This window comes from Pituophis catenifer, unplaced genomic scaffold (genome assembly GCF_029215685.1).
Source record: "Pituophis catenifer annectens isolate HBS135680 unplaced genomic scaffold, rPitCat1.0.hap2 SCAF_3, whole genome shotgun sequence".
Taxonomy (NCBI): domain Eukaryota; kingdom Metazoa; phylum Chordata; class Lepidosauria; order Squamata; family Colubridae; genus Pituophis; species Pituophis catenifer.
In genome coordinates, this window is record NW_027256883.1 from 216,094,189 (window position 1) to 216,121,618 (window position 27,430).

At 51.0% G+C, this 27,430-nt stretch overlaps 1 protein-coding gene across 1 annotated transcript; it reads left to right on the top strand.

Moving 5' to 3' along the window:
* On the top strand, positions 1 to 27,320 carry LOC139315131 (tissue factor pathway inhibitor 2-like). The gene is made up of 7 exons (XM_070941150.1): positions 1 to 88; positions 4,511 to 4,687; positions 5,084 to 5,224; positions 5,787 to 5,969; positions 20,675 to 20,857; positions 23,151 to 23,318; positions 27,301 to 27,320. Exons 1-7 carry the CDS (start codon positions 1 to 3, stop codon positions 27,318 to 27,320), a joined length of 960 nt encoding a protein of 319 aa, XP_070797251.1.
* The last annotated feature ends 110 nt before the right edge of the window (positions 27,321 to 27,430 follow it).

Consider the following 27,430-nt stretch of genomic DNA (forward strand, 5'->3'; position numbering starts at 1 on the left):
ATGAGGTCCGGTCGCAGCCTCCTCCTCCTCCTCCTCTTCTGGGCCGCCTTTGCCCTCTGGAGCCCCCTGCCCTCCGTCTCCGGCCTCTGTAAGTAGGGCGAGCGCCAGGGTGGGGGGGCGGCGGGCGGCGGGCTGGCCCGGCCAGGGGGCTCTTGTGTTGCTCCGACCCCGAAAGCCCCGCCCCGTCTGAGCCCCTTCCAGCTGGAACGCCCAAGGGAAAGCGACCCCCCGAGACCCCCCGTTCTGCTCCCCGGGCTTCCCCGCACGCGGGAATAGCGGTCCTCCGGTCACCGCCAAGCTCTAGACGGGAGAAGGGGAAGAGCCGGGCTTTCCTTCGGGATCCCGGGCTCGGCTCGGAAGGACGCCGCCCACCTCGGAGTCAGCGCCCGCCGGACGGCTGTGGGGAGGCAGGCGCAGCGCGACCCTCTGGACGGGGGCCGTGGGACGGGGCCAAGGGCCACGAAAAGGGCCCCGGCGGAGCCCGGCACGCACTTCCGTTCCCAGGAGATTTGCCTTTGCCCGATGTGCGTAACTCCGAGGCGGGCGGGTTGGGCGAGGTCGATGAATCACGCAGCTTCGCTCCAGCTGGGGAGTCACCCGGTCAGGCTCCTCGGACGGTTCCGGGGCCGAAATCCGCTCCTCGGGCAAAATCCCGGAGAAGGGAGACCGGGCCGGTGCAGAAGAAAACTTCCATGAACGGAGAGTCCGGTCCCCGCCGTCCCCCACCCTCCCCGGGCAAACGCTGCCGGAGGGGATCACAGCCGCCCGTCCGGGGTTCTTTTCATGTTAGATTGATTGATTGGTTGATTAAATTTCCATGCCCCGCATCTCCCCTGCAGGGTAACTCTGGGCGGCTTACAGGTTATAAAACCAAGTGAAAAAATAATTGCATAGTAATAATACTAATAATATAATTAATGTTATTAGTATTAATAACATAATAACTAACACCCAGGAAGAGATTAGGGAGTTACTGGGCTTGATACAAATATTGATAGAATTACAGATTGTAAGAGTTTGTAGGCTCTGAGAGGTCATCTAGTCCACCCTCTAAGGAGTGCAGGAGGCTCCCTGACAGATGCTCCCATCCCCCACCCCCACCCACTTTCAAACAGTCCAGTAAAGGAGAGCTGACTGCTTCTGAATGGTGTCCAGGTCAGAGTCAAACAGCTGTTACAATGGAAAGTTTTCTCTAACTTTATCTCTTTCCTTATCACTGAAATCTTTGTTTGTTGTTCTGTTTTGGAACAATCCTTCCACATGAGGGGCGGTTCAGATGCTTGAAGAGAGTTACTCCCTAGCTCTCCCATTGCCTTCTCTTCTCTTCTCTTCTCTTCTCTTCTCTTCTCTTCTCTTCTCTTCTCTTCTCTTCTCTTCTCTTCTCTTCTCTTCTCTTCTCTTTCCTTCTCCACTTCCCTTCTGCCTCCCAACATTCCCTTCCTTGAATGCGGACCAACCCCGGGCACCGTTTCTCCTTCCCTCTTGGTGGCCAAAGTCCTTCCTCAAATTCGGGGCACAGAATTGAGTGGCACATCCTAGGTGTGAACTGAGCAGCCCAAAGGAAAGGGAGTCCTGGCTTCTTCCCAGCCAGAGTCTGTACTTCTCTAGGGGTTTCCTTGGATTGTCTCACATTGCTGGCTTGTGTTTGGCTTGCAGTCCAGAGATTCCCGCCCCCCCCCCCGCAGTGCTCCTCATCTCCCTTTTCCCCCCCCTCCCCGTCCTATTTGTGAGGTCGGGTTTTTTTCTATCTCACAATGGACTTTGCTTCCTTCGTCTCTTTTGAAACGGTCTTGCTGGTTATACCTGATAGCCATCTTTCCATTCAGCGTTCCGGCACGGATGCGTGACGCGTTTTGAAACAATTTCAGCAGAGTGAAATTGCTCCTTGGAATTCCTTGGGCCAAAGCCCCTCCTTTGATTTGCTCTGGAGAGCAGGCCTTGGCTTGCTTTAAAAGGATTGGTCCTGAGGGGATATACAAACCAGGGCCAGATCTGACCACGTCACCCATTTCATTTTCATGGTCCAGTAAGATGCTGAGCTGAGCTGATTTAGAAAAGCACTTTGAGCTTTAACATCTCTTTCTGTGCACAAACTAAACCATCAAACCTCCAAATCAAATAGAAATATATTTGGATTGGAGTTTTTTATCCCAATTTAGAAGCTAGATTCAGTCTTTTTTTAAAAAAAGTTTTTTTTATTACTAATACAATTAAAAACATTGGACATGGTTTGACATTTCCGGTTTAGACATTTCCGTCAAATTTTATCTTACAACTAATACAATTCATATACGAATTAGATTAGATTAGATTAGATTAGATTAGATTAGATTAGATTAGATTAGATTAGATTAGATTAGATTTATTGGACTTCTATACCGCCCTTCTCCCGAATATATATCTTGTTTCACAATTCAAACACGAAAATTCTTACGTCTATAGAACTTACATCCAACACAATTTCATTCCTTTCAAGAAACTAACATATAAATTTCTAAACTTTCAACTCATCAGTAATTCTTTATCTCGGCAATCTTCCTCCTCTCCAACCAATACTATAATTTATTCCAGATTTCCTAGTATTCTGTTTCGCCCTTATCTTTGAGTTCCAACGTCAACCTGTCCATTTCAGCACAAGTTAATATCTTAGCTACTACTTCTTCCTCTGAGGGGTTCCTTTATTTTTCCAGTCTTGCTGCCATTAGAATATGTAACATTAAGTATATTGTTTCCTTATTATATTTATCTATTGTAAAACCTAGTAAGAAAAGTGCTGGCTTTAATTCTGTATTTTGCATTAGCGTTTCCTCCAGCCTTTGCTTTATCCGGTGCCAAAAGTCTGAAGCCACGGAAGCCGAATTCAGTCTTTGTCTTCAGCGTGAAATTCAGCTGGATGACTCTATTGAATCTCATTTAAATTGAAACTTCTAACTCAAGTCCTTGGTTTTTTATATATATACAGATAGTCCTCTATGTCCACAACTGGACATCAACATTTATGTTGCTAAGTGAGACATTTGTTAAATGAGTTTTGTCCCATTTTACGACCTTTCTTGTCACCGTTAAGTGAATCACAGCAGTGTTAAGTTAGTCACACGGTCATAGAGTGAATCTGATTTACCCATTGACTTTGCTTGTCACAAGGTTCTCAAAAAGGGATCACATGACCCCGTGACACTGCGACCGTCATAAATATGGATCAGTTGCCGAGTGCCTGAATTTTGATCATGTGACCATGGGGATGTTGCAATGGCCATAAGTGTGAAAAATGGTCATAAGTCACTTTTTTCATGATATTGTAACTTTGAATGGTCACTAAATGAACTGTTGTAAGTCAAGGACTACCTTACCGTGTTTTCCCGAAAATAAGACTCTGTCTTATATTTTTTTGAACCTTGAAATAAGCGCTTGGCCTTATTGCCATGTACTCAAAAGCCCGATTGGGCTTATTATCAGGGGACGTCTTATTTTGGAGGAAACAGGGTACTTATTTCCTGAGTTATCTTCCTGCTGCTTTTCTTAAGCACAGACACAGAAACACACCTGTAGGGCTATTTTTTCTTGCACGAACCTCGTCCTCAGAGCCCTGCAAAACAAACTGCGATGGGAGGTTTTGTTTCCCGAAGGGGTCTTGCTCCCTTTTCCTGCCAGGAGAGCGGAAGCAAAGGGGGAGATTCCCCAGAGCCCCTCTTGGCCCAAAGAGATGAAAGATCCGGAGACTAAGAAACCTATGATGAACGGTGGAGGGATCTAGTTAGGTCCAGCCATCAAAGGATCCAGGGGGAGAGGACAGTTTTGTCCTGGAAGACAATTGAGGGGCTGCCACTAAACAGAGGGGGAGGGGTCACTTATTCTCCAAAGCAGAAGAAGGCAGGACGGGAAACATCGAGTGGAAACTCATCAAGGAGAGAAGCAATACAGAACTTAGGAGGAATTTCCAGAGAACGATTCATCAATGGAAGGAGCTGCTTCAGAAGTTGTAGATGCTCCATCACTGGAGGTTTTGAAGAAGAGATTGGACTGCCGTTTGCCTAGAATGGTCTAGGGTCTCCTGAGCAGGGGGTTGGACTAGAAGACCTCTAAGGTCCCTTCCAGCCCTAGCAGTCTATGGGGTGCAGCACCAGCATTCTGGGGTGAGGTTTCCCATTGCTTCAGAGCTTCAGGCTCCCTCCCTGAGTTTCGGTTAAAATATAACCATGGAACAAAGACAAACAAAGGAAAGGATCCAGAGGGATCCTCCCTGTGTCAAGAGACACCCCTGAAGCCCCCGAGGCTCTGGATGCAAATTCGGGGAGGGTGGAGTCTCCAACCAGGGCAACTTTTAGACTTGTGGCCTTCAACTCCCAGAATTCCCCAGCCAGTTAAAGTTCCAACTCCCCAGGAGCTGAAGTCCACAAGTCTTAAAGTTGCAAAGTTGGAGGCCCCTGTATTAGGGGGCTGTTCTATCCCCCCACCCCCACCCCTACAACCAAGCAAAGTTTTGAGTTTCCTGAATCTCCTTTCTTGCCAGTCGAGGGGGGCTGCAGCACCTTCCCCAACGATTCCAAACGATGCGGGGAGCCTAAACACCGTTTTTTCTACAACGTCACCTCCAAGAGCTGCGAGCCTTTCGTTTATCATGGGTGCCCCGGGAATCGCAACCGCTATCACACCATCGAGGAATGCCAGCGCTACTGCGGACAGATTGGTGAGCCCGGCTGTTGGGCAGGGAGGAGGAGGGGATGAGGGCCTGTGAGAAAGGGCCAGCAGGGGCCATGGGGGGGCCACGGGGGAGGGCAGGCTGAGGAGCAGCAGGGGTCTTCGGGAGGGGGGGTCTCCTGAGCCCCTGCAGGAAAAGGTCCAACCTCGCTGCATGCTTCTTCTTCGGAGCTGCTTTTGGGGGTCCTGCCCTTGCACGATGCAGCCCCCCTGGGCTGATTCTCCTTTGGGACATCTCAGAGGCCAGTACAGGGTGGGGGGAGGCTCCCCTCTTTCCTGAACCTCATCTGGGCCCCCCCAATCTCTCATGGGGTTTCTCCAGCACCTTTTGTGGGGCTGCATGAGTGGCGCTTCCCAGAGCTCATGCGTTGATTCTGTTTTGCAGAAAAGCCCGGCTTCTGCCCGCCAAGCCCTCGCGGTGCCTTGGTGCCATGTCTGGCAAACTGTTTGCACGATGGCAACTGCCAGGAGGCGGAAAAGTGCTGCTCCTACGGCTGTGCCTTGCGCTGCACGAACCCCGTCACAGGTGAGACCCAGAGCCAGATGTTCTCGGGGGAGGGACACACGTGCCATGAGCAATTCTGTGGCTGTGTCTTGGCAGGCCACTGGGGTCCTCCGGGTGCACCTGGCATTCCAATGGAGCACATCTGGAGATGCTGGGCATGGTTGAGGGCACCGGGGCCCACCAGATGTTTGGGGACTGCAAGCCCAGTCAGGCCTCATGGCCAGTTGGATAAGCACCAAAAATTCCATGACATCATGTCATGTCACTGTCACTGATACCCTGCCTCTAAGGATTCAAACTGACTTGCAGTTTGCCCTGGGCCCAGCCTTCTGGGTCCCTGATTCCTTCCTTCCTCCCTCCCTCCCTCCCTCCCTCCCTCATCCACATCTTCCTCCCTTCCATTTGTTCCTTCCTTCATCCCTCCCTCCCCTCCTTCCTTCCCTCCATCCCATTCCCCTCTTCCTTCCTTTTTTCCTTCTCTCCTTCTCATGCCCCTCTTCCTTCCTTCCTCCCCCTCCCTTTAAAACATCTACAGCTGCCCAGCTCATGCCAGCCTCTACCCCCTCCCTCCCTCCCTCTGCAGACCTCTGTCAGCTGCCTCCTGACCACGGGCCTTGCGATTTAAAATTGCAACGCTGGTTTTATGACCCAAAGACCCAAAGGTGCAAGGGGTTCACCTTTGGCGGCTGCGCAGGGAACGCCAACAACTTCAACAAACGTCGGGGGTGCCGGTTGAGGTGCCGCAAAAGAGGTGGCCATAATAGAGGTGGGTATATGGTGCTGGGGGGGTGGGGGGGGCAGCTGAAAGGTGGGGAGGAGGAGAAGGTCCTGCATTCATGCCTTGAGGGCTGTGTGCAAAGAAGAGCAAGGGGGAAAGGAGAGTCCTCCCCCCCCACACACTGGAAGCACTGGAGAAAGAGCCTTCTTCCTCCCCCCCCCCCGAGATTCTGCTGCGGGATCCAGCCCTCTGGCCAACAGGACAAAAAGGGCCGTGGTTTAAATGTAGGCGCCTAGACTGGCGGGGGGGGGGTCATGAAGGCTGGAGCAAAGCAGCTCCTTACAGCAGGAGAGGGGAGTCTCTCTGGTTCTCAGCCTGGGAAGAGGGGGGGCATCCAATGGCTCTGGAGGGAGGGCCAGGAAGCCCTCCTCCTGCAGCCCCCCAAGGAAGACCATTCCTGACGCCTCCTTCCCTTTTCCAGGGTCTCCCTAAGGGCTCCGTGGATGGAAGCTCGGCCTGCTTTGCATGAAGGAAAAGAGAGGCCGGTTCAGGATGAGACCAGGCGCACAAAGCCTCCAGCCCAGGCGCCTTTCAAAGGGAGGGAATTCTGGAATAAATGATTTCCCGAAGGAGACGATGGTCCCAGATGCTGTGTGTGAGTTTCCTGGGAGTATCTTTTCCGGGCAAGGGAAAGGCTGCCCCACCCTCATCCTTCACCATTAAAGCACGGAAGTTGCCAGATATGCCAGCCACATTTATGGTGGCCTCCATGCGTCTGTAGAAATTGAACCAATAAATAAATAAATGTACCCACTTGCCACAGATCTGGCACACCTTGCTGGATGCCCACCTGGCTGCTCTCTTTCCTCCTTGCCCGGCATACAGAGGAGCCTGTGCCAGTCCCACCCACCCAAGGAGCCAGCACAGACATGGGGGAGGGGGGACTTTCTGGAGTGTCTCCCCTCCTCATACAGGAGCCCATCACTTGTTTTGCCAGCTTAACGGCGTCCCCTTTCATATCAAGCGCCTGGATTCTCACTCCTCCCACAGACCGGATAGTGAATCTACCTGCTTTTCTGTGTTCACACCACACACTGGATCTTAAACTAACCACAGAGCAACACACAAAGCCACAAAAATTAATCCAGACAATGAAGGACAATGACTTCATTACATATTTTCATCCTTTATAACTTTATAACTCAGGGTAGTAAACATACCTAATACTCCTCCCTCCTCTTATTTTCCCTGCAAACAGCAACCCTGCGAGGTGGGCTGGGCTGAGAGAGAAGGGCTGGTGGAAAGTCACCCAGCCGGCTTTCATGCCTAAGGCAGGACTAGAATTCGGTCCTTGACTCTCTTGTCCTGTATTCTGGGAGCTCCTGTCCTGGAAGCGAAGAGGCTGTGAGTGGGACGGCTGCACAGGGCTGCCTCCTGCCGGCCATTTGCTGCCCACATTGCAAAAACTGCCCAACTTACCCAGCCCCAGGGCAGGAGGGAGGACGGAGCAAGCTATGGGGAGCATCAGGGCCAGACCTGGGCAGTGTGCTGAAAAGGGCAAAAGAATGATTATGCAAAATAACACAAGAAATAGTCATGAATTCATCCTTTAATAACTTGTTCTCTGATTTCCGTGGGTTTTTATGCCTTCGAGTCAGTTTCGTTCCTGCAGTTTTCTTGGCAAGGTTTCTCAGAGGTTGTTTGCCATTGCTTCTTTCCTAGGGCTGGGAGAGAGTGGCTGGCCCAGGGTGGCTTTGTGACAAGGGCAGGACTAGAACTCACAGTCTCCTGGTTTCTAGCCTGGTGCTTTAACTACTAAGCCTAAATGCCTCTCTCTTGCTCCATGAGTTCAGCATTATCAGCTAAGAAAGAACCTCACAATGAAGCACAAATCTCCTCCTTAGCTTGGAGGGGGGGCAGGGGGCTGCTGGGGGAACCAGCGCAGAGGACAGCGGTCAGCAGGATGGGGCCTCCGCGGGACTTGAACTCCTCACTCCCTGCAGCTCCTGTCCTTCCAGGGGACCGAAGGAAGGAAGGGCGTCTCTGGTCACAGTCAGAAGGGACCTTGGGGGTCTCCAGAGCCAGCAGAAAAAGCCTCTGCCCCCCCCATCCCCTGGAACCCCTTCCTGAGGGGGAGGGAAGACCAAGATAGACCCCCACCCAGTACACCCACAAGGAGACTCCCCTCCCTCTGCACAGGTCCACCCCCAGGATTCAAAGACAAAAGGAAGGAGCTCAGGTAGAGCTTAAGAGATTAAGATTAAGGTAACTTTTATGGTCATTTTCTACTGTCAGCACATTAAGAATGAAATTCTGTTGCCTGCCCTGAAATAAAAGTATATCTCTACCCATCCCCATACATAACACACATATACACATGCCATATTCATAGACACATACATAGATACATATGCGCAGAGAGAGAGAAAGAGACAGACAGATAGATAGATATTGATAGATAGATAGATAGATAGATAGATGAGAGATAGATAGATGAGAGATAGATAGATGAGAAAGAGAGAGAGAGAGATTCAACACCCAAACAAATATTTACCTATAACCTATTTGGAAAATATCTTGATCCCCCCTTCTTTGTGGCAGCCCCTCAAACACTGGACCATTGCTATCACGTCACCCCAATTCTTTTTTTTCTCTAGACCAGCCAAACCCAATTCCTGCAACCCTTTTGTATTTCCTATTTTATAACCTTTTCTTGAACCAAGTAAAAAGAGATACATAAAAAAAGCCTTGGTCAACTCTACCGTTCCCGTCAAGATCACCCAGGGCCCTGTTTATGAGCAGATGCAGCCCACTAATTTTATTAAGCACACCACGGCAACTGAGCTCGAACACAACAGAATTTGTGACTGCAACAGTAGAGTTGACCAAACACAAAACTAAACTCTTCCGTCTTGCCTGGGAGAAGAGAATTCCACACCAACTGAATTTGGATACTAGAATCAGGATCCTTCTGATGAGGAGAATGTGGAGTTTTAGAGATATAACAGATACTGGCAGGGGTGAAATGCTCCCGGTTCGGACCCTGCCCCCCCCCCACCCATGCCCACACAATCGCCCGGTCGCCCGCTTGCCGCTTCTTTTTTAAAATGCTGAGCTGCCTGATCATCATGCGCAGTGTGCATGCGCAGCCAGCAAACCGGTAGTGAACCGGTTCAGATTTAACCACTGGATATCAGTATAAGTAAGCGGATTCCTTGGAACATCTCTGGATAAGGAGAAGACCGGAGATTGCCCACATGTTTTCCAGAAAGCTGCTCCTCATAAGGAGATAACAAGACAGAGGTTTTCCATGGCTTTGGGCACAAGGAGATTCATGGCCATACCCACACGGGGGGAAATACGCTGGACCTGGTTTTTGTCTCTGGACAGTGGTTGAGTGATCTTGAGATAGGGATATAGTCACCGAGCCCTTGTCATGGTCGGATCACTCTCCTTCACCTTGACCTTCGAACCGCTGTACCTTGCTGCAGGGAGGCGGAGCTGGTAAGATGATTCCGCCCCAGGCACCTGATGGAGCCCGAGAGGTTCCAGATGGAGCTTGGGCCATTCCCTGAGGCTCTGGCTCACGCCTCGACTGGAGACCTAGTGGCCGCCTGGGACAGGGCGGCCGCTGGAGCTCTGGATCGGGTCGTGCCTTTGCGGCCTCTGACCCAGCGCCGATCTCAATTGGCTCCTTGGTTCACCGAGGAGCTGAGGGAGTTGAAGCGCCGGAAAAGACACCTAGAGAGTAGTTGGAGGGCCAGTCTTTCTGAATCTGACCGGACACTAGTAAGATCCCATATTAGGAATTACCTAGTGACGATAAAAGCAGCAAAATGTAGCTATTTTGCTGCTCTTATTGCATCATCAGATAACCGCCTGGCCACCCTCTTTAGGGTGACCTGCTCCCTGCTCCACCAGGAAGCGCGGGAGGACCCCTTGGAGGGTAGAGCCAAGGATTTTGTCCAGTATCTGTATGACAAAATCACTCAGATTCGGGAAGATTTGGACTCCGACTGGGTAGTCTCAGGGGGAGGGACTGGGGCAGGTCTTGAGAATGTTATCTGGGATGAGTTTGATCCTGTGACCCCTGAGGACGTGGAAAGGATTCTGGGTAGACTGAACACGACCACTTGTTTATTGGACCCGTGTCCTTCCTGGTTAGTGCTGGCTTCCCGGGAGGTGACACGAAGCTGGCTCCAGGGGATTATAAATGCTTCAATGGGTGAGGGTGACTTCCCCACCACCTTGAAGGAGGCGGTGGTGAGGCCTCTCCTCAAAAAGCTTTCCCTGGACCCGGCAGTGTTGTCTAATTATCGTCCGGTCTCCAACCTTCGCTTTGTGGCGAAGGTTGTTGAAAGTGTGGTTGCGCGACAGCTCCCCCAGTACCTGGATGAAACGACGTATCTGAATCCGTTCCAGTCGGGCTTCAGGCCCGGGTACAGCACAGAAACAGCATTGGTCGCGTTGGTTGATGATCTCTGGAGGGCTCGGGACAGAGGTTGCTCCTCTGTCCTGGTCCTATTAGATCTCTCAGCGGCTTTTGATACCATTGATCATGGTATCATGCTACACCGGTTGGAAGAGTTAGGGGTGGGGAGCACTGTATTGCAGTGGTTCTCCTCCTTTCTCTCTGACTGGTCGCAGTCTGTGTTGGCAGGGGGGCAGAGGTCGACCCCAAGGTGCCTCATATGTGGGGTGCCACAAGGGTCGGTCCTCTCGCCCCTTCTGTTCAACATTTATGTAAAGCCATTGGGCGAAATCATCCATGGTTTCGGGGTGAAGTACCATCAGTACACTGACGATACTCAGCTGTACATCTCCACCCGGGACCACCCCAATGATGCCCTTGAAGTGATGTCCCGGTGCCTGGAGGCTGTGCGGATCTGGATGGGGAGAAACAGGCTCAGGCTCAACCCATCCAAGACCGAGTGGCTGTGGTTTCCGACGTCCCGATATAGTCAGCTGGTGCCATCGCTGACTATTGGGGGCGAATCATTGGCCCCCACGGAAAGGTCTCGCAACTTGGGTGTCCTCCTGGACTGACGGCTGTCTTTAGAAGACCATCTGACGGCTGTGACCGGGAGGATTTTTCATGAGGTTTGCCTGATTCGCTAGTTGCGTCCCTTTCTGGATCAGAACTCGTTACGCACGGTCACTCATGCCCTCATCACTTCCCGCCTGGACTACTGCAATGCTCTCTACATGGGGCTCCCCTTGAGGAGCACCCAGAGGCTCCAACTGGTGCAGAGTGCAGCCGCCTGGGTGGTTATGGGAGTGACGTGGCGTTGCCATGTAACACCTCTCCTGCGCGAGCTGCACTGGCTCCCGGTGGTCTTCCATGTGCGCTTCAAGGTCTTGGTTACCACCTTTAGAGCGCTCCATGGCTTAGGACCTGGTTATCTACGAGACCGCCTGCTGCCACCAGTAGCCTCCCACCAGCCGGTACGCTCTCATAGAGAGGGGCTCCTGTGGGTGCCGTCGGCCAAACAATGTCGACTGGCAGCCCCCAGGGGGAGAGCCATCTCTGTGGGGGCACTTACTATCTGGAATGAGCTCCCCCCGGAGATACGGAGGATCCTGGATCTACGCACCTTCCGCCGCCTCTTAAAACCTTTTTATTCCATCAGGCTGGCCTGGCCTAATTTTTCCCTTTTTCCCTTTTAAAATGCAAATTTTAAATTGGTTTTAATTTATTGGGGTGTTTTAAATCTGTCTTCAGCCAAATTATTTAATTCGGTTTTATTCTGTTTTAAAATTTTGTATTTATGTGTTTTTATCTTGTGGCTGTTCACCGCCCTGAGTCCTTCAGGAGTAGGGCGGTATACAAATCAAATAAAACAAAAACAAACAAAACGAGATGATGGCAGAGACTTTTAAAGGACATTGAGTTTGCAAATGTTTCCTTCTAATCATTTCTCATTAGTTACTTCTAAGTTATTAGAAATCTTTGATGTTTGAAGTTTGAAAATCTAAATGAAGGAACATTTAAAGGGAGGGAATTCTGGAATAAATGATTTCCCGAAGGAGACGGTGGTCCCAGATGCTCTGTGTGAGTTTCCTGGGAGTATCTTTTCCGGGCAAGGGAAAGGCGGCAAAGGCTGCCCCACCCCCCATCCTTCACCATTAAAGCACGGAAGTTGCCAGATCTGCCAGGCACGTTTATGGTGGCCTCCATCTGTAGAAATTGAACCAACAAATAAATAAATGAATGTACCCACTGGCCACAGATCCTGCACACCTTGCTGGGTGCCCACCTGGCTGCTCTCTTTCCTCCTTGCCAGGCATACAGAGGAGCCTGTGCCAGTCCCACCCACCCAAGGAGCCAGCACAGACATGGGGGAGGGGGGACTTTCTGGAGTGTCTCCCCTTCCTCATACAGGAGCCCATCACCTGTTTTGCCAGCTTAACGGCGTCCCCTTTCATATCCAGCACCTGGATTATCATTCCTCCCACAGAGATAGTAAATCTTCCTGTTTTTCTGTGTTCACACCACACACTGGATCTTAAACTAACCACAGAGCAACACACAAAGCCACAAAAATTAATCCAAATTTCTCCAGCTGTGGGACGCACTGGCCGAGGAGCCCCCAACCTTCTAATTAGACCAGGATGGCCAAGGATCAAGTGGAGAGAAGCTGGCTCAAAAAACCACCTTCCGCTGTTCCAGATCGGGTGGGGGCCATCCCGGGGGGCCCATGTCTTATTAAAGGCTCAGAAGGGGGCAAAGGGGTCTCAGAGCCACCGGGGGCACCAGAAGGGCTGCGCACATTTTGAAAGGGATTGGGAGGAAGGGCTGCTGCATGGGGCAAAATGCAGCCCACTCCCATCCAGAGGTCCGCAAGGAGCCTCTAAACCTTAAGAGAGGCTTCAACTTTAAAGAATGGATGTCATAAAACGTTTTTTATTTATTATTTATTATTTATTAATCAAATTTCTATACCGCCCTACTCCCGAAGGACTCAGGGCGGTGAACAGCCAAGATAAAATACAGATAATACAAATATTAAAAAATCCCTTAAAATTATTAAATATTTCGGCCGAAACACAGATTAAAACACCCAATTTGTAAAATCACGAATTAAAAAATTTAAAAATTTAAAAGATGGGAGTTAGGCCAGGCCAGCTTGCTGAAATAGAAAAGTTTTGAGAGCACGGCGAAACGTGCGCAGGTCCGGGATCTTCCGTATCTCTGGGGGGAGCTCGTTCCAGATGGTAGGTGCCCCCACAGAGAAGGCTCTCCCCCTGGGGGCCGCCAGTCGACACTGTTTGGCCGACGGCACCCTGAGGAGCCCCTCTCTATGGGAGCGTACTGGTCGGTGAGAGGCAATTGGTAGCAGAAGGCGGTCTCGTAGATACCCCGGTCCGATGCCATGGAGCGCTCTAAAGGTGGTAACCAAAACCTTAAAGCGCACCCAGAAGACCACCGGGAGCCAGTGCAGCTCACGCAGGAAGGGGGTCACATGGGAGCGCCACGTCGCTCCCATAACCACCCGCGCGGCCGCATTCTGGACCAGCTGGAGCCTCCGGGTGCTCCTCAAGGGGAGCCCCATGTAGAGAGCATTGCAGTAGTCCAAGCGGGAAGTAACGAGAGCATGAGTGACCGTATTTAACGAGTCCCGATCCAGAAAGGGACGCAACTGGCGAATCAGGCGGACCTGATAAAAAGTCCCCCTGGCCACGGCCGTCATGTGCTCTTCCAAAGACAGCCGTGAGTCCAGGAGGACACCCAAGTTGCGAACCCTCTCCGTGGGGGCCAGTGACTCGCCCCCAATAGTCAGTGATGGCACCAACTGACTATATCGGGATGTCGGAAACCACAGCCACTCGGTCTTGGATGGGTTGAGCCTGAGTCTGTTTCTCCCCATCCAGATCCGCACGGCCTCCAGGCACCGGGACATCACTTCAAGGGCATCATTGGGGTGGTCCCGGGTGGAGATGTACAGCTGAGTATCATCAGCGTACTGGTGGTACTTCACCCCGAAACCACGGATGATCTCACCCAGCGGCTTCACATAAATGTTGAACAGAAGGGGCGAGAGGACCGACCCTTGTGGCACCCCACATACAAGGGGCCTCGGGGTTGACCTCTGCCCCCCTGTCAACACAGATTGCGACCGGTCAGAGAGAAAGGAGGAGAACCACCGTAGGACGGTGCCCCCCACCCCTAACTCCTCTAGCCGGTGCAGCATGATACCATGGTCGATGGTATCAAAAGCCGCTGAGAGGTCTAATAGGACCAGGACAGAGGAACAACCCCTGTCCCGAGCCCTCCAGAGATCATCAACCAAGCTTGGGCTGAAGCATGGGAAAAGGTCTCCATAGAACAGAGGGACTGGGAGGGACCTTGGAGGTCTTCTAGTCCAGCCCCCTGCTTAAGCAGGAGATACCATTTCAGACAAGTGGCTGTCCAGTCTTTGCTTGAAACCCTCCGGGAACGGAGCCCCCACAACTTCTGGAGGCAATCTGTTCCACCGGTTACTTGTTCCCACTCTAGGGAAATTTCTCCTCCATTCCAGGTTGCTTCTCTCCTTGATTACTTTCCATCCGTTGCTTCTTCTCCTGCCTTCTGCTGCTTTGGAGAATAGGGGGACACCTTCTTCTTTGGGGCGGCCCCTGAGATATTGGAAGACTGCTATCATGTCACACACACACACACACACACACACCCGTCCTTCTTTTCTCTGGAGTAGCCAATCCTCTCAAGCTAAATCAAAGGAGGTGATCCTATGTGTCCGTTTCTGACCATAATTTAAGGACTGAATCAAACCAGAGCAGCTTCAGAGAAGGACAATGACTTCATTAGATATTTTCATCCTAACTTTATTACATTATAAGTAACTCAGGGTGGTGAACTCACAGGTGGGATCTCAATTGCTCTGGGGGTCCAACTCTCACCTTTGGGATCTAGTGTGCAAGAAAACCCGGTGTGTGTCCCACACCCTCTCCAGGCACGATCACTATTTGTTCTGTGAAGTGTCAAAGTGACTGGAAATGCCCTGGGAACAAAAGTGTTGCCATTATGGTTGCCTGACTGAGTGCAGGAATCCTGCCATATTCCTTATTAGATATGCCATCTTGGCACAGGTAGTGAAAGCCCGACTCTGAAGGACCCAAGGTTTTCCCCACCCAAACCAAAACCCAAAGTTCTTGCCCCCAGGTCACACGTCCATCAATGTTCCCACAGCTGCAACCGGCCTCGCTGTGGCATCCCTGAAGATGTCCAAAATGGTTTCAGGGCTGACAGTCGGCCCCCCTCACTTGAGAAGAACCTCCTGTAAGAGAAAAATCAGAGGGAGGTTAACCTGTGTCACCGTCAACCTTCCCTGCCCCCCCCCAGGTGGCCCCTTGAAGGTATTTGTCATGAAACTGTTTAATCAACCTGTCAGCTTTTACATCCCAACTCTTGGCCCTGATAGCTTCAGATAGAGGATATCCCCTCCGGTAGACTACATCTTGCAAGTGACCCCGATGTACTGTAAACACCAGTCCAAAATCTTCTTTACCTCGTAATGGGTCTCCCTTTGGACTAGGATAGGCTTCTGGGCAGCCCGGTCTACCGGCCTTACCTGGAAGCCGACTACTGGCTTTAAGAAGCTGCTATGGAACACCGGATGCACTTTCCCTACCAAGCATGGGAGTCTAAGCTGAACAGTAACAGGGTTTCTTACTTTCACTATCGGGAAAGGCCCTATGAACTTAGAACCTAGACAGCACGGCTCTGTGGTGTCTCCTGGGCCGAGACTTGGTCTGGGCACAGGAAAGTCTCTCTGGGGTCTTTCAGGCTCTCCTCGGGTCCATCCAAGGGAGAGCAGGTGTAAGAACGGAAGGAGCCATAATGCCGAAGCAGAACTTGGTGGGGTGGGAGCCTTCTTCTTGATAGCTGTCCATCCCCACTCTGTGGAAGCCATGAGGCTGACCCTCCAAGTCCCCCTCCCACGGTCTCTTGACCTCTCCTTCTCCTGAACCACCCTTGGTAGAACAGTGGCCCCCCAGTTCAGCTGCTGCTAGGGATTGGGTTGGGGAAGAAGGTCCTGTCAGCCTGGTCAGGAGGCCAGAAGAGGACTTCCAGAGGAGAGGTCATGACAGACACCATCCTCACTTTTGGTCCAGCTCATCCTCTGGGTAGACCACAGCTGGTCTATGCGCAGGTGACAGGAAGGACAGGACAGGACAGGAGAGAGTCGGAAGGGACTTCTACTCCAACCCCCTGCTCAGGCAGGAGACCCTCTACAATTTCAGACAAGTGACTGTCCAGTCTCTTCTTGAAGAGCTCCAGTGATGGAGCCCCCACAATGTCTGCAGACAACCAGTTCCACTGATTAATTGTCCTCACTCTCAGGAAATTTCTCCTTGGTTCCAGGTTGCTTCTCTGCTTGATTAGTTTCCATCTGTTGTTTCTTCCCCTGCCCCGGGTGCTTTGGAGACTATCTTGACCCCCCCCCTCTGCTTTGTGGGAGCCCCTCAAATACCGGAAGACTCCTATCTTGTCACCCACTAGTCCTTCTTTTCTCTAGACCAGCCAAACCCAATTCCTGCGACCCTTTTGCATTTGCTATTTTAAAACCTTGTCTTGAACCAAATACAGAAATATCCATAAAAAACCCTTGGCCAACTCTACTCTTCCCCTCGAGATCACCCAGGGCCCCGTTTATGAGCAGATGCAGCCCACTAATTTTATTAAGCACACCACGGCAACTGAACACAACAGAATCTGTATAATTGCTGGGACTTAGACATGGCATGCCGTTTGTGTAGTCCACTGTCGTTTTTGCAATTTCGTGTACAAGAACGACTGTCTACGGGACATCCTCAAGGGCAGCCACGTCACGAGGATACTTTTTTTCAGCCTGATGACGTCTAAGCAATGATGGACCCCTATTCTCCAAAGCGCCTGAAGGCAGGACGAGAAGCAACGGATGGAAACTGATCAAGAAGAGAATCAACCTGGAATTAAGGGGGGAAATCCTGACTGAGAACAATTAATCAGTGGAACAGGTTGCCTCCAGACGTTGTAGGTGCTTCATCACTGGAAGTCTGTAGAGATTCTCCCTCTTCCAGGTCATGGTTGTCCCAAAGGAGCTTCTTCAGGAGGCAGCTGGACTTTCTTGTTTTTTCTTTGAATTTGGGATGAAGACCCCTTGAATGGTGTGGGAGCAGGAATGGATTTCCAGAGGAAAAAATTGCAGACTACAGGAACCATTTGCACCACTCGGGTGACCCTGAGGACACAGATAAGCTTCCAAGTGGCCTCAAGGACTCTCTAGAAGGATGCAAATGACCAGCTGTCTTCAAGGAATATAAATCCTTCCATTCCTGTCAGAGCTGAAGAAGCTTCTTGGAGGAGAAGTGAAACGTTTTCAAAGAAGAAAGTCCAGTTGCCTCCTGAACAAGCACCTTTGGGTGCTCCATCACCGGAGAGTTTTAAGAAGAGATTGGGCAGCCCTTTGTCTGCAAAGGTCTAGGGCAGGAGTGGACATGGGTTTCTGGGGAATTCTGGGAGCTGAAATCCATGAGCCTTAAAGTTCCAAAGTGGGACACCCCTGATACAAGGTCATCTGCTCAAGCAGGGGGTTGGAGTAATAATAATAATACTCGGAACAGCTTACATCCTCCGACGATACCTTAACAGTTCCTAGGTCCTTGGTTAGGACTCGAGCTGCTGAGCTATTAACCAGGCTCAAAGGCTGTGAATCTCACTAAAGATTAACCAATAAATAATAATGGAGTAGATGAACTCCAAGGTCCCTTCCAACTCTATTATTCTATGCGCTCCCCGCAATTGTACAAATTCCGTTGTGTTCGAGCTCAGTTGCCGTGGTGTGCTCAATAAAATTAGTGGGCTGGATCTGCTCATAAACGGGGCCCTGGGTGATCTTGATGGGAACTCTACAGTTGACCAAACACAAACTAAACTCTTCCGTCTTGCCTGGGAGAAGAGAATTCCACACCAACTGAATTCGGGTGCTAGAATTTAGAGGACCTTAAATTTAACCTACAATAAAGAGTGCAGAGAACAGCAACCAGGATGAGGAGGGGACTGGAGGCTAAAACATAGGATGAACGGTGGCAGGAACTGGGCATGGCTAGTCTGGTGAAGAGAAGGACCAGGGGAGACAGGAGAGCATCTTCCAATATCTGAGGGGCTGCCACAGGGAGGAGGAAGGGGGCCCAGTTGTTTTCCAAAGCACCAGATAAGGCCAGAGAAGGAATAATGGATGGAAACTGATCAAGGAGAGATTCAACCTGGAAATAAGGAGAAATTTTCTGACAGTGAGAACAATCTACCAATGGGACAGAAGTTGCCTTCAGAGGTTCTGGGAGCTCCATCACTGGAGGCTTTCGAGAAGAGACTGGACTGCCATCTGATAGAAATGGTGTAGGGTCTCCTGTTTGGGCGGGGGGCGGATTGGGCTAGATGAGCTCCAAAGTCCCTTCCAACTCTGTTAGTCTATTATTCTGTTAAAAGAATGAAGCACAATATTTTAACATGGGAGATGGTGAATGTCTCTTCTGAACAATAGACCCAGATGTTAATTTTAATGGCCTCTGCCTTGAGAGATGGGCTGAGTGTGGATGATGTCATGGAAGGGGAACAGGTTCTGCCAGATAAGATGGACAATTAGATATGGACCTGGATATGAAAATGATTGGCTACAAGAATGACACGGAAAAAGAGGTTACACTGGACATACAAGATGTCTTCATCAATAAAAGGGAAATACAAACACTAAATTAGGAGAGTGGTGGGGTAATTTTCTGTTTTGGAATTACAACACGGCCTTGTAATTGTTAAAACTGTTAAATTGTTAAAACTTTGAAAAAAATTTGTGTAAGACAAAAAATAATGAAAAGAAATTAAGTTCTGCAGCATTATTTGAAGAGAGGAAAGATGGAGATTGTTAGACCTGAAAACCAGACTAAACACTAGGAAAGGGCGAGTTCTAGTGTCTCCTTAGCCGTGAAAGGGGCTGGGAGACTTTGAGCCAATCACCAGGAGATGGGAGTTCTAGTCCTCCCATTGGGAACCCCTGGACTCCGCTGACGTTTCCCCGCCGGACCCCCGGGCCCCGAAACCTTCCCCGCAGGAGGCATCCGGAGGTGCGGGATGGGCGGGGCGAGGGGGTGACCCAGCCCGGCCCTCGGGAGGGGAGGGGAGGGGGTGAGGGCCCCGCGCTCTTAGCCCCGGAGAGGAGTCGGAGGCGGCTCAGTCGCCCAGCCATCGCCATGAGGTCCGGTCGCAGCCCCCCTCCCCCTCCTCTTGTGGGTCGCCTTTGCCCTCTGGAGCCCCCTGCCCTCCGTCTCCGGCAGCTGTAAGTGGGACGGGGGGGGGGGCTGGACCAGAGGGGTCTTGTGTTGCTCGAACCCTGAAAGCCCCCGCCCCGTCTGAACCCCCTCCAGCTGCAGCCTCGGGGATGCTCGCCGAACGCCCAAGAGAAGCCCCCCCCATTCCGCACAGCTGTGCGCCCCCCCCCCCAAAGACCCGCCGTTCTGCTCCCAGGGGTTCCCCGGACACGGGAATAGCGGCCCTCCGTCCTCCGCGAAGTCCTAGACGGAGAAGGGGGAGAGAGGTGCGAGCCAGGCTCTCCTGGCCGGGCTTTCTTTCGGGGTCCCTTCGGGCAGGGGTCCCGGCTTCCCAAGGACGCAGGACGCCGTGTGGAAGGGGGCCGTGGGAAGGGGCGAGCGCAGGGGGAAGGTCCGGAATCAGCTCCGCTGGCAAAATCCCGGAGAGAGAGCACGGGCCGGTGCAGAAGAAAACTTCGATGAACGGAGGGTCCGGTCCCCGCCTTCCCCCCACCCTCCCCTCGCGAACACTGCCGAAGGAGATCGAAGCCGCCCATCCGAGGGTTCTTTCAATGTTATATTAATTGATTGATTGATTACATTTCTATGTCACCCATCTCCCCTACGAGGTAACTTTGGGCGGCTTACAGATTATAAAGTGAAAAATACACATTGTAATAATACTAATAACGTAATTAATGTTACTAATAACAGTATAATAACATTAACACCCAGGAAGAGATCAGGGAGTTACTAGGCTTGATACAAGTATTGATAGAATTATAGAATGTAAAAGTTTGTATCCTCTGAGAGGTGACCTAGTCCACCCTCTAAGGAGTGTAGGAGGCTCCCTGACAGGTGCTCTCCCCCCCCCCAGCTCCATTCAAACACCCCCATAAAGAAGAGCTGACTGCTTCTGAATGGTATCGAGGTCAGAGTCAAACAGCTGTTAAGATGCAGCTGAAAGTTTTCCCCAACTTAATTGTTTAGCAGTTGTAGATGCTCCATTACTGGAGATTTGAAGACGAGATTGGACCTCCGTTTGTCTGGAATGGTCTAGGGTCTCCTGCCTGAGCAGGGGGTTGGACTAGAAGACCTCTGAGGTTCCTTCCAGCCCTAGCAGTCTATGGGGTGCAGCACCAGCATTCTGGGGTGAGGTTTCCCATTGCTTCAGGGCTTCAGGCTCCCTCCCTGAGTTTCAGTTAAAATATAACCACGGAACAAAGACAAACAAAGGAAAGGAAAGGATCCAGAGGGATCCTCCCTGTGTCAAGAGACACCCCCGAAGCTCTGGATGCAAATTCGGGGAGGGTGGGGGTCTCCAACCTGGACAACTTTAAGACTTCTGGATTCAACTCCCAGAAATCCCCAGCCTCTATTGGGGGCCTGCTCTTTCCGCCCACCTCTCCCCCCCCCCAGCCCCTACAACTGAGGAAAGTTTTGAATTTCTGAATCTTGTCCCTTTCTAGCCAAAGGAGACTGCATAACCGTCGCTGGCCTTCTCACCTATTGTGCGATATCTCCTGAAGCTTATTACTACAACCTCACCACCAAGAGCTGCGAGAGATACCCTGGCAAAGTGACTAAGTGCTCCAAAGAAGTAGCCACCTACAGCACCCAGAAGGAATGCCATCAATTTTGCTCAGGGACTGGTGAGCCCGGCTGTTGGGCAGGGAGGAGCAGGGGCTGAGGGCCTGTGTGAAAGAGCCGGGCGGGGGACATGGGGGGGGTCTCCTGAGCCCTGGTGGGAAAAGGCCCAACCCAGCTGCGTGCCTCTTCTAAGCTTCTTTGGGAGATTCTGCCCTTGCACGACGTAGCCCCCCCCCCTTGCTTGCTTCTCCTTTGGTGCACCTCAGAGTCACCAAAGGGGTGGGGAGAGGCTCCCCTATTTCCTGCACCTCCTCTACCACCCCACTCTCTCTGATTGAGCCCCAAATGAGAAGCCCCCCCCTTTTCCTTACCCATCAGGGCAGCCTTCTGGGGGTGGGCTGAAGGGCGGGGGGGTGGTCCCTGAGGCAGGCAGGCAGGTAATATCTATTAGGGCAGCGGGACCAAGAGAAGAGTCCAGAATGAATATGTAAAATGACAGATTTATTGTGTTTGTACACATCCAATCCTAACCCTAAAAGTATCTGGAAGGGAGGGGCTCCCCAGTTGTGCTCCATTCATGCTGTGCATAAGTAGGAACTCCTGCCTGCACCCCCACCCCCACTTCAAGGGGGCACCTGTCTGAAAGGAAGCCAAAAATGCCCAAATTCAGCTGAGGGAGGAAAGGGGGAGGGCTTGGGGGAAGTGGGAGGGAAGACGGAGTCCCCAGTCTCTGGTTCCTTCTTTCCTTCTTTCCTTCCTTCCTTCCTTCCTTCCTTCCTCTAAAACATCTGGATAGGATAGGATGGGATTTTATTTATTTATTTTATTTTATTAGATTTATATACAGCCCTACTCCCGAAGGACTCAGTGCTGTTAACAGCCAAAAAGATAAAACACACAGATTATAAAATTTAAAACAGTATAAAATGTATTAAACAATTTGGCCCGAGACAAATTAAAACATCCCCATATTTAAAAACAGATTTAATATTACTCATATACCATTTAAAAGGGAAAGTTAGGCCAGGCCAGCCTGTTGGAATAAGAAGGTCTTGAGGGCGCGGCGGAAGGTCATAAATCCGGGATCCTCCGTATCTCCGGGAGGAGCTCATTCCAGATAACAGGTGCCCCCACAGAGAAGGCTCTCCCCCTGGGGGCCGCCAATCGACATTGTTTGGCTGATGGCACCCTGAGGAGCCCCTCTCTGTGAGAGAGTACTGGCCGGTGAGAGGCTATTGGTGGCAGCAGGCGGTCCTGTAAGTATCCAGGTCCTAAGCCATGGAGTGTTCTAAAGGTGGTAACCAAAACCTTGAAGCGCACCCGGAATACCACCGGGAGCCAGTGCAGCTCGCAGGAGCGGTGTTACATGGCAACGCCACGTCACTCCCATAACCACCCACGCAGCTGCACTCTGCACCAGTTGGAGCCTCCAGGTGCTCCTCAAGGGGAGCCCCATGTAGAGAGCGTTGCAGTAGTCCAGGTGGGAAGTGACTAGGGCATGAGTGATCGTGCGTAAGGAGTCCCGATCCAGAAAGGGACGTAACTGGCGAATCAGGCGAACCTGATGAAAAGTCCTCCCGGCCACAGCCGTCAGGTGCTCTTCTAAAGACAGCCGTGAGTCCAGGAGGACACCCAAGTTGCGAGCCCTCTCCATGGGGGCTAATGACTCACCCCCAATAGTCAGTGATGGCGCCAACTGACTATATCGGGACGCCGGAAACCACAGCCACTCGGTCTTGGATGGGTTGAGCCTGAATCTGTTTCTCCCCATCCCACCCCATGGGATGGGATGGGATGGGATGGGATGGGATGGGATGGGATAGAATAGAATAGAATAGAATAGAATAGAATAGAATAGAATAGAATAGAATAGAATAGAATAGAATAGAATAGAATAGAATAGAATAGAATAGAATAGAATAGAATAGAATAGAATAGAATGGAATTCTTTATTGGCCAAGTGTGATTGGACACATAAGGAATTTGTCTTGGTGCATACATTTTCAGTGTACATAAAAGAAAAGATCCATTCGTCAAGAATCACAAGGTACAACACTTAATGATAGTCATAGGGAACAAATAAGCAATCAAATCATATTAGGAAACAGCCGTAAGGATACCAGTAACAAAGTTAGTCATGCAGTCATAAGTGGGAGGAGATGGGTGATAGGAACGATGAGAAGATTAATAGTAATGCAGACTTAGTGAATAGTTTGACAGTGTTGAGGGAATTATTTGTTTAGCAGAGTGAGGGCGTTCGGGGAAAAACTGTCCTTGTGTCTAGTTGTTCTGGTGTGCAGTGCTCTATAGCTGCCCACCTAATGCCAACCACTATCCCCTCCCTCCCCCCTGTAGACTTCTGCGAGCTGCCACCTGATCCTGGGTCTTGCGATAAAAAATTGCAACGCTGGTTTTATGACCCAAAGACCGATGATTGCAAAGTATTCAATTTTGGGGGCTGCAACGGGAACCTCAACAACTTCAACAGTGCTTGGATCTGCCGGGTGGTTTGCCACTTTAGAGGTAGGTGTGCGGTGCTGCTGCAACGGGGAGGGGGGAGGGGCTGAAAGGTGGGAGGCCGTGTGGGAAGGAGGAGAAGGTCCTGCATTCACACTTTGAGGGCTGTGTGCAAAGAAGAAGAAGGGAGAAAGGACCCCTCTCTGCTCCTCCCTCAAGCTAGGTGGGCTCAGCCACAAGCTAGGTGATTCTCAGCCTGGGAAGAGGGGGGGCTCGTCAATGGCTCTGGAGGGAGGGCCGGGAAGCCCCCATCCTGCAGCCCCCGCCGAAGGAAGACTGTTCCTGATGCCTCCTTCCCTTTTCCAGGGTCTCGCTAAGGGCTCCGTGGATGGAAGCTCGGCCTGCTTTGCACGAAGGAAAAGAGAGGCCGGTTCAGGATGAGACCAGGCGCACAAAACCTCCAGTCCAGGCGCCTTTCAAAGGGAATGGGAGGGAATTCTGGAATAAATGATTTCCTGAAGGAGACGGTGGTCCCAGATGCTGTGTGTGAGTTTCCTGGGAGTATCTTTTCCGGGCAAGGGAAAGGCGGTAAAGGTTGCCCCACTCCCATCCTTCACCATTAAAGCACGGAAGTTGCCAGATCGGCCAGGCACGTTTATGGTGGCCTCCATCTGTAGAAATTGAACCAACAAATAAATAAATAAATGTACCCACTGGCCACAGATCTCACACACCTTGCTGGGTGCCCATCTGGCTGCTCTCTTTCCTCCTTGCCAGGCATACAGAGGAGCCTGTGCCAGTCCCATCCACCCAAGGAGCCAGCACAGACATGGGGGAGGGGGGACTTTCTGGAGTGTCTCCCCCTCCTCATACAGGAGCCCATCACCTGTTTTGCCAGCTTAATGCATCCCCTTTTATATTCAGTGCCTGGAATCTACCTGCTTTTCTGTGTTCACACCACACGCTGGATCTTAAACTAACCACAGAGCAACACACAAAGCCACAAAAATTAATCCAAATTTCTCCAGCTGTGGGACGCACTGGCCGAGGAGCCCCCAACCTTCTAATTAGACCAGGATGGCCAAGGATCAAGTGGAGAGAAGCTGGCTCAAAAAACCACCTTCCGCTGTTCCAGATCGGGTGGGGGCCATCCTGGGGGTCCCATGTCTTATTAAAGGCTTAGAAGGGGGCAAAGGGGTCTCAGAGCCACCGGGGGCACCAGAAGGGCCGCGCACATTTTGAAAGGGATTGGGAGGAAGGGCTGCTGCGTGGGGCAAAATGCAGCCCACTCCCATCCAGAGGTCCGCAAGGAGCCTCTAAACCTTAAGAGAGGCTTCAGCTTTAAAGAATGGATGTCATAAAGCGTTTTTTGCAAGCTTGGGCTGAAGCATGGGAAAAGGTCTCCATAGAACAGAGGGACTGGGAGGGACCTTGGAGGTCTTCTAGTCCAGCCCCCTGCTTAAGCAGGAGATACCATTTCAGACAAGTGGCTGTCCAGTCTCTGCTTGAAACCCTCCGGGAACGGAGCACCCAAAACTTCTGGAGGCAACCTGTTCCGCCGGTTACTTGTTCCCACTGTAGGGAAATTTCTCCTCCATTCCAGGTTGCTTCTCTCCTTTATTACTTTCCATCCGTTGCTTCTTCTCCTGCCTTCTGCTGCTTTGGAGAATAGGAGGACCCCTTCTTCTTTGGGGCGGCCCCTGAGATATTGGAAGACTGCTATCATGTCACACCCCCCCCCCGTCCTTCTTTTCTCTGGAGTAGCCAATCCTCTCAAACTAAATCAAAGGAGGTGATCCTATGTGTCCGTTTCTGACCATAATTTAAGGACTGAATCAAACCAGAGCAGCTTCAGAGAAGGACAATGACTTCATTACATATTTTCATCCTAACTTTATTACATTATAAGTAACCCAGGATGGTGAACTCACAGTCTCCTAGTTTCTAGCCTGGTGCTTTAACTACTAGGCCTAAATGCCTCTCTCTTGCTCCATGAGTTCAGCATTATCAGCTAAGAAAGAACCTCACAATGAAGCACAAATCTCCTCCTTAGCTTGGAGGGGGGGCAGGGGGCTGCTGGGGGAGCCAGCGCAGAGGACAGCGGTCAGCAGGATGGGGCCTCCGCGGGACTTGAACTCCTCACTCCCTGCAGCTCCTGTCCTTCCAGGGGACCGAAGGAATGAAGGGTGTCTCAGGTCACAGTCAGAAGGACCTTGGGGATCTCCAGAGCCAGCAGAAAAAGCCTCTGCCCCCCCATCCCCTCGAACCCCTTCCTGAGGGGGAGGGAAGACCAAGATAGACCCCCACCCAGCAAACCCACAAGGAGACGCCCCTCCCTCTGCACAGGTCCACCCCCAGGATTCCAAGCCAAAAGGAAGGAGCTCAGGTAGAGATTAAGAGATGAAGATTAAGATAACCTTTATGGTCATTTTCTACCGTCAGCACATTAAGAATGAAATTCTCTTGCCCATACCTATACATAACACATACCAATCTCTCTCCACATAGCCATACATAACACACATATACACATGCTAGATACACACACACATCAACATATATATCATATAACATATATATCAATATTCATATATATTGATATACATATACATATATGTATATGTATATGTATAAATCTTAATCGCTGTCCACCGTGAATACATAGCGTGAAGAGGAAACTTGAGAGTTCACACGGTTGATGCTACAGGGAACAAAAGTGTGACTGAATCTGGGTGTCCTTTGGGTACCACGAAGTCCCTCCCGGAAGGAAAGAAGGAAAAGAGGTTGTGAAGGGGGGGGCAGCATCCCAGACAATCCTGTGGCCCCAGTGCAAGCATCGCTTGCAGTGTCCAGCCAGAGCTGACTCCAGAAGGAAATGGCCGTGCTTTACCATCCTCTGCTACCAATTGTTGTGGAGGTTTTGTAGACCGCAGACTTATCCGCTTACAAATGCACCAAACAGATGAGCCAGAAGAGTTTAAAAACAAACTGGTTTAATAAAAACAAACAAAACAAAATCTACAAAGAACATCAATAGTCATCTCCCCTTCAGCAAAGTCCATTCAGCTCTTTTTGTAGTTGCTCCATACGGAGCCTACGATCTTCCTTCCTCAGAAGGAGGCTAAGTGACTTCAGTTCTTGTGTGTGTGTGTGGTCTGCATGTGTGTTCCCAGCTGAAGAGCAGTTCCTTATATGCTAAATGAGTGTCAGTTAGAAAGCCTGGGAAACTCAGAGTCAAAGGCTGAGCACTGATTGGCTCATTCAAACATTCGAACCAAATGCCAATCAATAGGCACAGCAACGCTGAGAGAAGTTTTCTCTCACACTTTGGGGGAAGGAGGGGAAGGGCAGATCCAGCTGGCAACGTCTCCTCCTGGATGCACGGAGAGCCTTCGGCTGCTGAAAGGCCCAGAGGTGGGATCTCAATTGCTCTGGGGGTCCAACTCCAGGAGAATCTCTTACCTTTGGGATCTAGTGTGCAAGAAATCCTGGGGTCTGTCCCACACCCTCTCCACACACAATCACTATTTGTTCTGTGAAGTGTCAAGGTGACTGGAAATGCCCTGGGAACAGAAGTGTTGCCATTATGGTTGCCTGACTGAGTGCAGGAATCCTGCCATATTCCTTATTAGAAATGCCATCTTGGCACAGGTAGTGAAAACCCGACTCTGAAGGACTTGAGGTTTTCCCCACCCAAACCAAAACCAAAAGCACTTGCCCCCAGGTCACACGTCCGTCACATGGTCCAATCAGGTTACAGTCCCAGCTCCGGCTGCCTTTGGTCCACACCTCCCAAACACCTGGTGGGGACGTCCTTGGCTCCCACAGGAAAGAATGTTATTTTGGCTACAATTTCCACCCATTTCTCTCTATCTCCCCCCTCACGTTCCCACAGCTACAACTGGCCTCGCTGTGGCAGCCCTGAAGATGTCCAAAATGGTTTCAGGGCTGACAGTCGGCCCCCCTCACTTGAGAAGGACCTCCTGTAAGAGAAAAATCAGAGGGAGGTTAACCTGTGTCACCGTCAACCTCCCCTGCCCCCCGCCAGGTGGCCCCTTGGGCTTATGAGGGTATTTGTCATGAAACTGTTTAATCAACCTGTCAGCTTTTACATCCCAACTCTTGGCCCAGGTAGCTTCAGATAGAGGATATCCCCTCCGGTAGACTACGTCTTGCAA

Bases quoted from the DNA above. Each gene is read 5' to 3' on its own strand.
- LOC139315131 (XM_070941150.1), top strand. From the start codon at position 1: ATGAGGTCCGGTCGCAGCCTCCTCCTCCTCCTCCTCTTCTGGGCCGCC. The intron at 5,225-5,786 runs GTGAGACCCAGA...CTCCCTCTGCAG, and splicing joins CTGCACGAACCCCGTCACAG to ACCTCTGTCAGCTGCCTCCT. The intron at 5,970-20,674 runs GTGGGTATATGG...GTCCCTTTCTAG, and splicing joins AAGAGGTGGCCATAATAGAG to CCAAAGGAGACTGCATAACC.